Source organism: Mytilus edulis, chromosome 2, assembly GCF_963676685.1.
Source record: "Mytilus edulis chromosome 2, xbMytEdul2.2, whole genome shotgun sequence".
Classification (NCBI taxonomy): Eukaryota; Metazoa; Mollusca; class Bivalvia; order Mytilida; family Mytilidae; genus Mytilus; species Mytilus edulis.
This window is the reverse complement of record NC_092345.1, coordinates 100,114,545-100,128,510: the sequence shown is the minus strand read 5'-3', so window position 1 is coordinate 100,128,510 and position 13,966 is coordinate 100,114,545. Positions and strand designations below refer to the sequence as shown.

General features: G+C 32.4%; 1 protein-coding gene across 7 annotated transcripts in view; it reads left to right on the top strand.

Moving 5' to 3' along the window:
- LOC139513673 (glycoprotein-N-acetylgalactosamine 3-beta-galactosyltransferase 1-like) overlaps positions 1-13,966 on the top strand; it is a 51,251-nt gene that overhangs the window by 31,001 nt on the left and 6,284 nt on the right. For 4 of the 7 annotated variants that reach the window (XM_071302374.1, XM_071302371.1, XM_071302372.1 and 1 more), the window contains exons 2-4: positions 1,531-1,575; positions 10,845-11,108; positions 12,434-13,092. In XM_071302374.1, the coding sequence (XP_071158475.1) occupies position 1,575; positions 10,845-11,108; positions 12,434-13,092 (924 nt within the window). In that variant the 5' untranslated portion in view covers positions 1,531-1,574. Of the gene's footprint in view, positions 1-1,530; positions 1,576-5,289; positions 5,335-10,844; positions 11,109-12,433; positions 13,093-13,966 lie in introns of all 7 variants that reach the window. The other 3 variants (XM_071302369.1, XM_071302367.1, XM_071302370.1) reach the window with 1 other exon arrangement.

The window sequence follows — 13,966 nt, the reverse complement described above, 5'->3', positions numbered from 1 at the left end:
GATAAAAAAATATATGTAATTACATCAATATCATCGTGTATTTCATGTTATAATGTTCGCTGAACTGCCAAGGCTTAGAGCCATGTCTGTGTTTCAGAATTTAATTTAATTTAAGAATTAAAATTATAAATCTGTTTTACTCTCTAAAGCTGGGAAATTACGTATCGTGTTTAAGATTGTTTTGTAGTTATTATTCTTGAATATATATATATATGAAATGTACATCATAATTATTAATATATTAATATACTTAATCTTTTTCATCTATATGCGTGTTTTTCGTCATTAGCATAAGAAAGATGTACATTATTTTTTTTAATAAATATATGATAAAGATGTATATCATTTGGACCACATATTGCCCTTTCGTTAATCAGTAGTTTTATTTGCTGCATGTATTAATTATGTTATACTAAGCATCAGATTGGCAGTATAGCATCAGATTGGCAGTATATTCGTGTATATTTAAGATTGTTGTGGGAAGTTGACATCTCCTTTAACTTCTTATCTGCCCAAGAGAATCTGTTAACATTATTGGGTCCTATATCGCAGTTAACACGATGCACTACATTCCTTTTTTTTTTTTTTGTTATATAAAAACAGGCTAAATATTACAAATATATACAAATATTTACACTTGGATTTCATTGATTATTTTGTGTTCGGTTTATTGGTATGAATACATTTCCGTTTACAACTGACCCTAAGTCATTCCTAGTTATATTGAAGTTTACAGATAACCAAAAATTCCATAGACAAGTGCCTGTGATGTTCTTTCTCTCAAAATGGTTGAAAGGGTTTCACAGTCAAACTTCCCATTTTTTTTTATAAACATACCGCTCTTTTTTCCATTTATATTTTTCTTTCTATCCTGTACAATGTAGCGATGTTTTGTTGGTGTATTGATTGTCTGCTATGGACCCCTTTCTCCTTACTGAGATGCTAATGGACCATTTTTTTTCTTTTTGAAATATGAAATAAAGTCGTTTGATTAAATCATGGAAGTAATATTGAATATTTAAATATTACTTCCATGATTAAATTAACCATTGAGAAAATAAGATGCTCAAGAGAATAAACGATCGAAAAAATAATTTTACATAAATCTCTGTGTAAGAAAAACAATCCAGGTTATATATTAAGTTCATTCATATATTCGAGTTCCAATTCATTCTGCCATGAATGTATACCATTTTCAATATAAAAGTTCTCGTTCAAATATACATGAACTATTTCAATAAATCAAACATTAAAATTTGTTCTTTTGGTCCAGCCACTTAAGATAATCTACCGATTGATTTATTGAAAAATTTATGTTCTGGCAATGTTTGAAGCATTTTACAAATCAAAATTAATAAAACTTTTACAAAAAAAAACATATGACTAAGACAACAGACTGTGTTCGTATTGACTTTTCAACTATAAAATGTCATTATTTTATTAAAATTACACAATTATTGTTAATCATTATTAAGATAAATGAGATGAACATAGAACCGACCATGTTAATGAGCAATTCCTATTTTTCAGATGACTTGACACCGTAACAACCATTCGACCTGGTAAATCAAACAAGTATGTATTTTTAACTAAATAATTAGAAAATTAAATACGTTTACATTATATTTTACTAGATACTTTTCCGATATGATTTTTTTTTTTACCTTGAACTAGAATCCGTTTACGAGACTTTACTACGATGGAAGCGACAATAAATTGCTTGTTTTCGTTATTGAGCCTATAGTGAAATGTAAACGATATTTCGTAGGCAGTTGCATTATAATTGACACCTCAAATTGCCGTTTGCAATGAGATAGAGCGGACCTTGATAGGATTACGTTCCGACAGTACCTGATCATTCCGAGTATGCCAACAGTTAACTTCCGTCAGCGTCGGTGCACTGTCTGGTCACCGTCTGATATCTGTCGGATTACATTCGGTAGAATCAGGACGCAGTCGTGACAGACTCGGTCGAATTTTACCATGCGAAAGATATAAATCGGATTAGAAGCGGATTGGGAACGGGGTTGTCGGTACAAATTCGCTTGGAAACGCTTGAATATCGACGCTTCCTGAACAATATCTGATTGTTGTCGTGATTATTATCCCAAATTTTAATTAAAGTTTCAATTTCCATCAACGATTCACAGTATCTTGATCAGACTTTTGACAAATTTTAATCGGGAATGGTCCTGTCAAGGACGGCAGTAAAAATCGTGAATGTGTGACCCCAGCTTAACATTCGATGTTGGCGACATTACTGTTTTTACATAATGATGTATAATTCGTCAAAATGTTACCACTTTTAAAATGTTAAGTTAGTATTAATCTTTACATTTTTGTACTTTAACAAAATCAGCAAAAAAGGGACACTCATTTGATTCTGAGTAGGGTCTGGCAGATTTTATAAATTAATATTCTGGCCCCCATTTAGATGAAAACGAACCATCTTGTCATATCACACATGAAAAATAAATATTCTGGCCCGATATACATTTGTGTAATCATTTACTAAGGATTCCATTATAAACAGAAAATCCGGAAAGAAGTATTGTTAGTTGTTGTTTTGAGGGACAAATATAACTTCGTATATGAAATCTAAAAAAAAAAGGCTCGCTTATCATTTTGGATAATGAAACTTCTCTTTCGAGGATCTTCGAGGACCCAATTTGTAATGATTAAACGTAATCTGTATCATAATGGGTTGAACAGTTGATGCTGAGGGGTGCCGAAGAGGGGCAGATTTGAAGTCAATTTGGGAATGATCAGAAAATAAATATTGTGGCCAAGGCGGACTCAGGCGGAATGAACGTAAATAATCTGTCCGCTTTAATGTTTAAAAAAAGTATTTTGACCTCATCAAATTTGCTAGCCCAGCTCTCCCTACCAACCCCCTCAAAACTAACTGAATCTAGATGGTGTCCGCTAACAAGACTGCTGCTTAGCCCTCCTTTTGACTCTTATTTAGTATACTATAGACCTAGAGATTGGAGATATTTTGTATTGTTTTATTGTGTTGTTTGGTTATCAAGTCTCATTGGGTCCAATCAAGTCTATCCACAGTCGCTTGTCTCTAATTTATTCAACTATATACTTTTACATTACAATACACTTAAGTTATATTGAAGTAAACAGATATTTTTTTCCAGAGGCAAGTGCCTGTGATGTTCCTGCTCTAAAGATGGTTGAAATGGTTCCACAGTCCAACTAGCCAATTCATGTTTATCATAAATATACTCCTTTTTTCCATTTATGTTTTTCTTTCTTTACGGTACAATGTAGCAACACTGTGCGGGACAAATTTGCCATTCCAGAATTGGCAAATCTGACAAATATTGATTGGCCAAGTGATAGATATTAAAAAAAAAAAAAATTCCCCGTATGTCTTAACATGTCACTATTGTCACCACAGCTGATTAAAAGTACATTTCCCATGGGAATATTTTAAATTCTCATGGGAAATTTTAAAGTTCCCATCGGAAAAAGTACTTTTCTCATGAGAATTTAAAGTCCATGGGAACATAAGTAGAAACTTTCTTCCCATGGGAATTTTTGTTCCCAAGGGAACTTCTTTTTCTTCCCATGGGAACACATTTTCCCCTTGGGAACATTTATTCTTCCCAAAGGGACACTAATTCTTCCCATGGGAAGATATATTTTTTCAAGGGAATATTAATTTGTCCTTTATTATTTTTTTCGAAATTTGTTAAAGAGCTATGAAATAACCATGTCTGGTGCAGTTTAACCAAATTATCATTTGATAAAAAAATATATGTAATTACATCAATATCATCGTGTATTTCATGTTATAATGTTCGCTGAACTGCCAAGGCTTAGAGCCATGTCTGTGTTTCAGAATTTAATTTAATTTAAGAATTAAAATTATAAATCTGTTTTACTCTCTAAAGCTGGGAAATTACGTATCGTGTTTAAGATTGTTTTGTAGTTATTATTCTTGAATATATATATATATGAAATGTACATCATAATTATTAATATATTAATATACTTAATCTTTTTCATCTATATGCGTGTTTTTCGTCATTAGCATAAGAAAGATGTACATTATTTTTTTTAATAAATATATGATAAAGATGTATATCATTTGGACCACATATTGCCCTTTCGTTAATCAGTAGTTTTATTTGCTGCATGTATTAATTATGTTATACTAAGCATCAGATTGGCAGTATAGCATCAGATTGGCAGTATATTCGTGTATATTAAAGATTGTTGTGGGAAGTTGACATCTCCTTTAACTTCTTATCTGCCCAAGAGAATCTGTTAACATTATTGGGTCCTATATCGCAGTTAACACGATGCACTACATTCCTTTTTTTTTTTTTGTTATATAAAAACAGGCTAAATATTACAAATATATACAAATATTTACACTTGGATTTCATTGATTATTTTGTGTTCGGTTTATTGGTATGAATACATTTCCGTTTACAACTGACCCTAAGTCATTCCTAGTTATATTGAAGTTTACAGATAACCAAAAATTCCATAGACAAGTGCCTGTGATGTTCTTTCTCTCAAAATGGTTGAAAGGGTTTCACAGTCAAACTTCCCATTTTTTTTTTATAAACATACCGCTCTTTTTTCCATTTATATTTTTCTTTCTATCCTGTACAATGTAGCGATGTTTTGTTGGTGTATTGATTGTCTGCTATGGACCCCTTTCTCCTTACTGAGATGCTAATGGACCATTTTTTTTCTTTTTGAAATATGAAATAAAGTCGTTTGATTAAATCATGGAAGTAATATTGAATATTTAAATATTACTTCCATGATTAAATTAACCATTGAGAAAATAAGATGCTCAAGAGAATAAACGATCGAAAAAATAATTTTACATAAATCTCTGTGTAAGAAAAACAATCCAGGTTATATATTAAGTTCATTCATATATTCGAGTTCCAATTCATTCTGCCATGAATGTATACCATTTTCAATATAAAAGTTCTCGTTCAAATATACATGAACTATTTCAATAAATCAAACATTAAAATTTGTTCTTTTGGTCCAGCCACTTAAGATAATCTACCGATTGATTTATTGAAAAATTTATGTTCTGGCAATGTTTGAAGCATTTTACAAATCAAAATTAATAAAACTTTTACAAAAAAAAACATATGACTAAGACAACAGACTGTGTTCGTATTGACTTTTCAACTATAAAATGTCATTATTTTATTAAAATTACACAATTATTGTTAATCATTATTAAGATAAATGAGATGAACATAGAACCGACCATGTTAATGAGCAATTCCTATTTTTCAGATGACTTGACACCGTAACAACCATTCGACCTGGTAAATCAAACAAGTATGTATTTTTAACTAAATAATTAGAAAATTAAATACGTTTACATTATATTTTACTAGATACTTTTCCGATATGATTTTTTTTTTTACCTTGAACTAGAATCCGTTTACGAGACTTTACTACGATGGAAGCGACAATAAATTGCTTGTTTTCGTTATTGAGCCTATAGTGAAATGTAAACGATATTTCGTAGGCAGTTGCATTATAATTGACACCTCAAATTGCTATAAATTAATGATTGTTTTGCCTTGTGCATTCAGACATGGTCCAGTGTTTGCGATTACACTCTTTAGGGGAGAACCTCCAATTATTGTTGATTTTTCTATAAAATAATTACGTTTTATAAGGGAAAACAAAATTCTACACAGTCTAATTTTGCTTAAAGCGAACGATTTTTGTTTCGCAGTAGTACTATAAGATTATGACCATCCCATAAAATAACCCAGTATAGAGCAATATTTGCATAGATGTTTTCGGTTAAGTTTTGAAAAAAATATGAATGACAAATCTTTGAGCATACGTAATTAAAAATCTTTGAGTATACATATTTAAAGTCATATGAAACGAGTGAGTGTTGAAAAATAATGTTTATCCAATTCTTGAACCAATGCATGTATATATCATAAACTTAGTCCTCTGTGCACGAATTTCTCATTTTTGGAAAATGACGCTTTCAGCGTCTTGTTCCAATACTGCTGACCTGAACTTCCATTACATTTATCTGCCTTTCGCGCTTGGTTTCGTATATTTTTCTTCCCCATTACATTTCTCCGCCTACGGCGCTTGGTTTCGTATTTACTATTTTACATACAAACTAAAATCTGCTTGTATTATCATGTGTAGTAATATAATCAACCGGGAACCAGCGTAAATACCTATGATCTTTCTTATTACCAAAAAGATCGAAGTGTACCAACCAATGTAGCTAAGATACTCATAAATCTATTTTTATAACTTTATTGATTATGTGAAGTAAAACTAAAACTTTGTTAAAACATTAAAGATATATAATTAATCGGGGAATACTTGATAGTCTTTTCGTTTTACAAACAACTGCCTTTTTTATAAGAAAATATAATAAGTCCGTATTAGTCCACTTTCTACTGGTTATAAGACAGATCGAAGTACCGGAAATCCATCTTTGTTTACAAAGTAACAGACTGTATCTGTATAACATGTGAATAAATTGTCGATATAGATGCTGGCTTTATACAACGGTTTGAGAGAGCGCCGCCGATTTATTGGCGGGGCGGGAGAACAGATTTGAAGCTCTCTACGTTTGATGCGTGCACAATAGTGTCTTCATAGCTGATTCGGCGCGATCACTGTCTTACAAAGGATGAGTTTGCATAATGTACGGGGTTTTACTTAGTGGAATGTCAATAAACTCACAGTCAGAGTTATTCTTTACCTGCTTTTTCATTGTTTTCCACAATAATTGTTGCGTGATATTTTTTGAATTTCTCTGCAGTTATGGTTCTCTTTGAACATGCTTGTTTTGAGAAATTCGTCAGGTTCAATAGCGTAAATCAGCCCCTCAACTACCTTTTACATAAATAAAAAAAAAATTGGCTTCAACTCCTTGTTCGTCCTTGTCTGGCGATCTTGTTGAAGTTCCAGTTTGGCAAGCATTTTGGAGACTTATCCATCCTCTCTTGACTTGTAATCTCTGGTGATAAATTTTGCCGCTTGACATGTTTTATTTTGTTACCGGGTATGGGTCCCATACTATGGTTCCATATTAAATAATGAGATAAATTCCTAAAGGTCTAGTTCATTATCCAATCTGACACAAATTTCAATAACTGGCATGCCACCCGAGTTGAATATATGGTGACCCAATATAACATCATAATTACTTGGAATTGTGTTTTAATACCATGATGGTTCAAAAGCATAAACTTAATGGAGACAGAAATTTGACATGAAAGATTGTGGATTAGTGTAATTAAAAATTAGCTTACTATGATATATGGTTAAAGAATGAATATCAAATTGAGCAGAGTTGTTATAAAATATCAATATGGCAGATAAGTGGTTTCAAGTTTCATATAAAGGGACCTGACGCACTCAGACATGAAATAAAAAATCAAAGGAGTACCCCTCAGAGGCGGATTTAGGGGGGAGGCAGGGGGCACGCCCCCCCCCCTTTTTGGGAAAAAAATTGGTTGCTTATGTAGGGAATCACTGAAGCGTGACTGGAGCGGGCCCCCTCTTAGGTCAGTCAGTGGGCCCCCACTTATGAAAATTTCTGGATCCGCAACTGTCCCTATTTGTCTAATCTTCAAGGTGAAATAAAGCAAGTATAACAATATTATGCTATTGTATAAATCTACAGGAATATAATTTGCTTCAAGTAACAGATATAACTATGTCACTAGTAACTTATTTAATGAGCATGTGGGTAATTAGTCGTATTACATATGACCTCAGGAGCATTAATTACTATTTCTATTTACTGTTCTGATAAAAAAAAAATTACTATCAATGTGTCACACTTCGCATTCAAAATTTAAAAAAATAATGAAAATATCAGTATAAAAACGTTAAAAATTGAATAAGAATGCGAAGTCATATGTTATAGGACTAGTGGGGTATAAGAGCTTGTTACAACAGGCTTTTCGTTTGGTTTGAAAGGATACTAATCCACTTGTATTTTTGTCCGTCTCATGAGTTAAGCCTTTTTCAACTGGTTTTTATAGTTCGTTCTTATGTAGTACTGTTATACCACTGTCCCAGGTTAGGGAGAGGGTTGGGATCCCGCTAACATGTTTAACCCCGCCACATTATTTGTGTATGTGCCTGTCCCAAGTCAGGAGCCTGTAATTCAGTGGTTGTCCTTAAAGTTTGTTTATGTGTTACATATTTGTTTTTCGTTCATTTTTTTTACATAAATAAGGCCGTTAGTTTTCTCGTTTGAATTGTTTTACATTGTCTTATCGGGGCCTTTTATAGCTGACTATGCTGTATGGGCTTTGCTCATAGTTGAAGGCCGTACGGTGACATACAGTTGTTAATGTCTGTGGCATTTTGGTCTTTTGTGGATAGTTGTCTCATTAGCAATCATACCACATCTTCTTTTTTATAGTAGTCTGTATTCTCGATTTAGAAAAATGTAATTGCAAGAACAAAATTACACATTACTTAGAGTACTTTAGATCATTCAGGTAGTCTTTATTTAGTATGTACAAAAGAACAGCCAGTAGCCATTAGATATTGTAGATCATTTAAATAGTCTTGACCTTTTTATTACTACAAAAGAACAGCTAGTAATCATTGGATATTGTAGATCATTCCAGTATTCTTGATCACCTATTTATTTGTACCAAAAAAATAACTAGTAGTCATTGGATACTGTAGATCATTCAGGTAGTCTTGACCTATTTATTTGTACAAAAAAAAAGAGCCAGTAGTCATTGGATACTGTAGATTATTCAGGTAGTCTTGACTCTTGATCTGTTCATTGTATTAAAAAAAACAGTCAGTTGTCATCTTCACTTCACACACGCATATACGAATATCAAATATATGCTTACGAGACATGTTGCAATGTTAAACTTATTACGGTATTTGGAAATCAAGACTTGCATAAAAAATATCCCAATATGTCCTCAGAGCTTTCAGCTCTTTGATTTACGCATACATATTGTTTAATCGTCAATTGATTTTCTCTCTGTCTGTTATGATTTAACAAATATGACTACTCATTAAATGCCGTGTTTTGAAGCCGAAGTTTACCGATTGTCTCCTTATAGTAAACAAATAACAAAAAGCATGGTTATTGGGCACGTGTTTAACCTGAACAATCAGATAATTGTTTATTGTAATGACAGATCCATGCGTATTGCGACCACCGGATTTTTACGAGGAGGGTTACGCTCAGGTCACTATGCATACGGAAAATATGTCGGCGAATTGCTTCCTGGAGGAAACAATCAAAAATAAGTAAACTTCTTCTAAATGTGAACAAATTAAAGAATTTTCCTCAGAAAAAAGTATATGTACATAAGTTGTATAATGAAAACTATCCATTTAGTTATAAAAAACATATGCATAATTTTTTTTTTAATTTGAGGTTTCTTACGACTTTAACAAAGCGTTGATCATACAAGATTGACAAATTTTTAAGCATTTATTATAACACTTGACAAATTTTTGCGCTCACATCATACAATGAAAATTAGAAAAATGTTTTTTGAAATTAACTGTAAATATGTTCTGATTTTCCAAAACATTCCCTAGCATGTACCTTCTTGTATTCTTCAACATCTCGAGGGTAAGAAGTATTGTGTAAATGGAAGTGATTGACAAATCTTTTGAATACAGGATTAACAAAGCTTTGAGCATGCAGGACTGACAAATCTTTAGAATACAGGATTGACAAAGCTTTGAGCATGTAGGACTGACAAATCTTTAGAATACAGGATTAACAAAGCTTTGAGCATGCAGGACTGACAAATCTTTAGAGTACAGGATTAACAAAACTTTGAGCATGCACGACTGACAAATCTTTAGAATACAGGATTAACAAAGCTTTGAGCATACTTGACTGACAAATCTTTAGCTTACAGAATAAACAAAGTTTTGAGCATACATGCTTGACAAATATCTGAGCAAACATGATGGACAAAGCATATATGATTGGAAAATCTTTGGGGAAACATGATTAGCAAATATCTAAGCATAGATGATTGACAAATAATTTAGCATGCACTATAGATAAAGCTGTAAATATACATGATTGACAAACCCTTTAGCATACATGATTGACCAAGTTTTGAGCATACAAAATTGGCAAATCTTTGAGCATACATTATCGATAAATCTTTGAGCATACATTATCGATAAATCTTTGAGCATACATTATCGATAAATCTTGGAGCATACAAGATTGACAAATTAGAGCATACATGACTAACAAAGCTTTAAGCATAAATGATTGACACATTTTTAAGCATACATGATTAACTAGTTTAAGCATACATGATTAACTAGTTTAAGCATACATGATTAACTAGTTTAAGCATACATGATTGACAAATATCTAAGCACAGATGATTTTCAAACTTTGAGGATATTGAAAGACACAAATCTCTGAGCATACATGATTGGAAAAACTTTTAGCATTTCAAAGTTAAGCAAACATGGTTAACACATCTTCAAGCGTGTTCACATTTTAGGAACATGTATGATCCGATTTCTATGTTCGGGTTGTTGTCTCTTTGGCACATTCCCCATTTCCATTCTCAATTTTATGATAACATTTTCTATACTATAGGAGTATTTATTGTATAAATCTTCCACTATTCGGATATATTGATTTAAATGTGTTATTTTATTAGGATTGTAAGACTTTTATCATTACTATTCTTGTAACCGACATCTTGTAGAATTGAATTGGATGTCCATTCCGGTGAATAGGCCACCAAAACATTGATTTCTAATTGATGTTAAGCAACAGCCACCCAGTCTTTAATTCGACAAAACTATACTTATTATTGTATTTTCAGTGTTTGGAGGAACACAGTCATCCAGACTCACCTTTGTCTTTGGCCTTGCCTTTGGATTAGGTATATCATTCTTGTTGGCCTGTTTCACGTCTTTAACATCATTCAGGAAGACAATAGACCATACATCAAACACATTCAGATCGTTTCTAGATACTCGATCGTTAATGCAGGTGACGACAAACCAAAAGGATATGCACGATATAATGGATAAAAACTTGAGACCTATAAAGCCAGTACTAGTTGATGATAGCCATTTTCATCACGGTTAGTATATATTATTTCTGCTGATTTAAAAGACAAGGTTTAGGTTGCCTTCTGTGTTTACCTCTCTTACTATATAGATTTGAATACCATCATTCAGATATATGCTTTGCAACACGATGTGTTATTTAGAGACTTTTGGATGAGAGGAAGACGTTATTTTGAAAGACTGTCGTTCGTAGTATTAAACGCATTTTACTAAAAACAATTATTAAATTCAAGTTCCTCTTATTTCAAAAAGAATCAAATTATAAATTGTAATACATATTTTAAATTATTTACTGAATATATTCATTACTAATAACTAAAATAATTAGCTTCTGTTAATGGTTTTTCTTCTAGAACGTTTTAAAAACTTTTCGAATTTTACCTCTACAGTCGGTTGTCGAAGACAGCTAAATATAGTGAGGTGCTTTCCACATCGGATGTAATTGTAAATGGTCAGACTGTTTAATACTATATTTATAAAAGTTTCCTCAGTGGTGATCCAGAAGAGGGATTTTGGGGTTGGAACCTCCTTTCTCTGGGACGATCAATTATACATTTGTATTGGAACATATTGTTGTACCCCCCCCCCCCTTTATCCTGGGTTGGGAACCCCCTTTTAAAAATGTCTGTATCCGCCCCGGCTGTTCCTATAGAAATCTGTTTATTTTGATTGACGTGTGGCTATATTCAGTTGTATTTATGTCATGTATGTTATATATGTGCATGATGCTTTGTTTTAATTGTTATGTATATTTGTATTCTTAAAGGAACTCATCAGAACTTATATATTGTACTATGCCATATTCAAATAACGTTTTGTCTTTCTGTCTAAAGTCATCGATATGACAAAATGTGAAACAGCCACAAGGGACAACCACTGAATTACAGGATCACGTCTTGAAAAGGGGACATCAGAATACGTCCGGATTAGCTAAGTTTGTTAGAGTTCAACCTTCCCTAACCTGTAAACACACAACTAAAGAACAAACTTAAAACCACTTGGCTTGACTCGTCAGATTGTCCCGAAAAAAAGAAGAAAAAGCTATCGTTAGTGTTCACTGAATTTTGTCAATATAAAACTTACGATTTTGTGCATTCAATAATAATTAAAGATGTTGGGAACATTTCGATAAGACAGCATTCCACCGACAATAACATAGACATCTATATTACCTCGATAAACTTTCTCACGAAACACTCAAAAGAGGACCGCTTTCCAACAGGTCGCATTTTGTTTTTATTAAAATCATCTAAGGGAAGTAAATATCAATTGTACTCTGACAGTTGCATGCTATTATGTAATTATATATCATTTTCTGACATCATTTATTGTTTTTCAGATAATAACTCGGTAGCAAAGGATCTTGAAAAGAATATTCGAGTTTTGTGCTGGGTCATGACGGGTCCACAAAATTTAGATAAAAAAGCCATTCATGTAAAAAAAACATGGGCTAAAAGATGCAACATTCTTATTTTTATAAGTTCTGTAACAAATACTAGTTTCCCTACTATTGGTTTGAATATATCAGAGGGACGGGAACATCTAACTGGTAAAACTATGCAAGCTTTTCGATATGTATATGAACATTATAAAGACCAGGCTGACTGGTTTATGAAAGCAGACGATGATACATATGTCATATTAGAAAATCTTAGATATTTTTTGAATGATTACAAACCTAGTGAACCAGTTTATTTTGGGCATCATTTTAAAACAATTGTAAAACAAGGTTATTATAGCGGCGGTGCCGGTTATGTATTGAGTAAAGAAGCTTTAACAAGATTAGTAACTAAGGGCAACAACCCACGCGTATGTCGTCAAGACGGTGGAGCAGAGGACGCAGAACTTGGGAAATGTATGGAGAATCTTGGTGTTAAAACTGTCAATTCCACGGATGCATTAGGAAGAAGCCGATTCCATTGCTTTGATCCAGAAACTCATTTATTCGGTGGATATCCTGATTGGTATTACCAATATGACGCCAATGGCGCTAAAAAGGTAAGTTATCATACACATGCAATTCCTAACTTATTCGAATTGTGTTGTTCGATTTTTTCGTTGATCTTGTACTTATATTGACGAAGGAAGCAAAAAGCAGATTTTATGCAATGTTGAATAATTCACAGTTACATATATCGTGAGGGTAGCCTAATTTCACCCATTTTGACGATTTTTTTCACCTACATCTATCTATGATGTAGATAGAAGTTTCCATTCTGTGATTGTTTTGTAGATGTATCATTATTAATTATATGGCTCTTTTTCAATCCTTATTGACTCGTAGAAAAAATGAATTTGAACAGACCTCAAAACGATCCATGATTCTGTAATGAGGAGTACCTAAATTGCATTCATGTTAAAATTCACATCCTTAGAAATTAAATAACAGATCTTTTGTTTTATTTTAGATCAATTTGACATTTATTCATGCTTACTATTCATTTTTTTGGAAAGGATTGCGGGTTACTTATTTTATTTAGACATTTTTCAGAGATGACTTTTTGTGGACATCCCATGGCGAAGTTTCCGTACATTTTACTTTTTCCAGTGAACATAGATTTGTTGGAAATTTTACAAACGACCTAAAAAAATTCTTATAAATCTGTTGCTTGCATAGACTATTTCTTAAATAACTGCTAGAAAAACCCAACATTTGCCATTTCTAATTTACAATTTTTCTTGTAAGCTACCGTCAACTCCACTGTTGACATTTTGTAACTAAGTAGCCGCCATTTTGTAACTAAGTAGACGCCATGTTGACTTGCTGAAATCAGTAAATGTTCGAATAGTACAAAAGTACAGAAAAAAACCCACCTAATTCAAAACTCCATTTAAATGCAGTGTTATCCGAAATTGGTTGTGAGTTTTATGA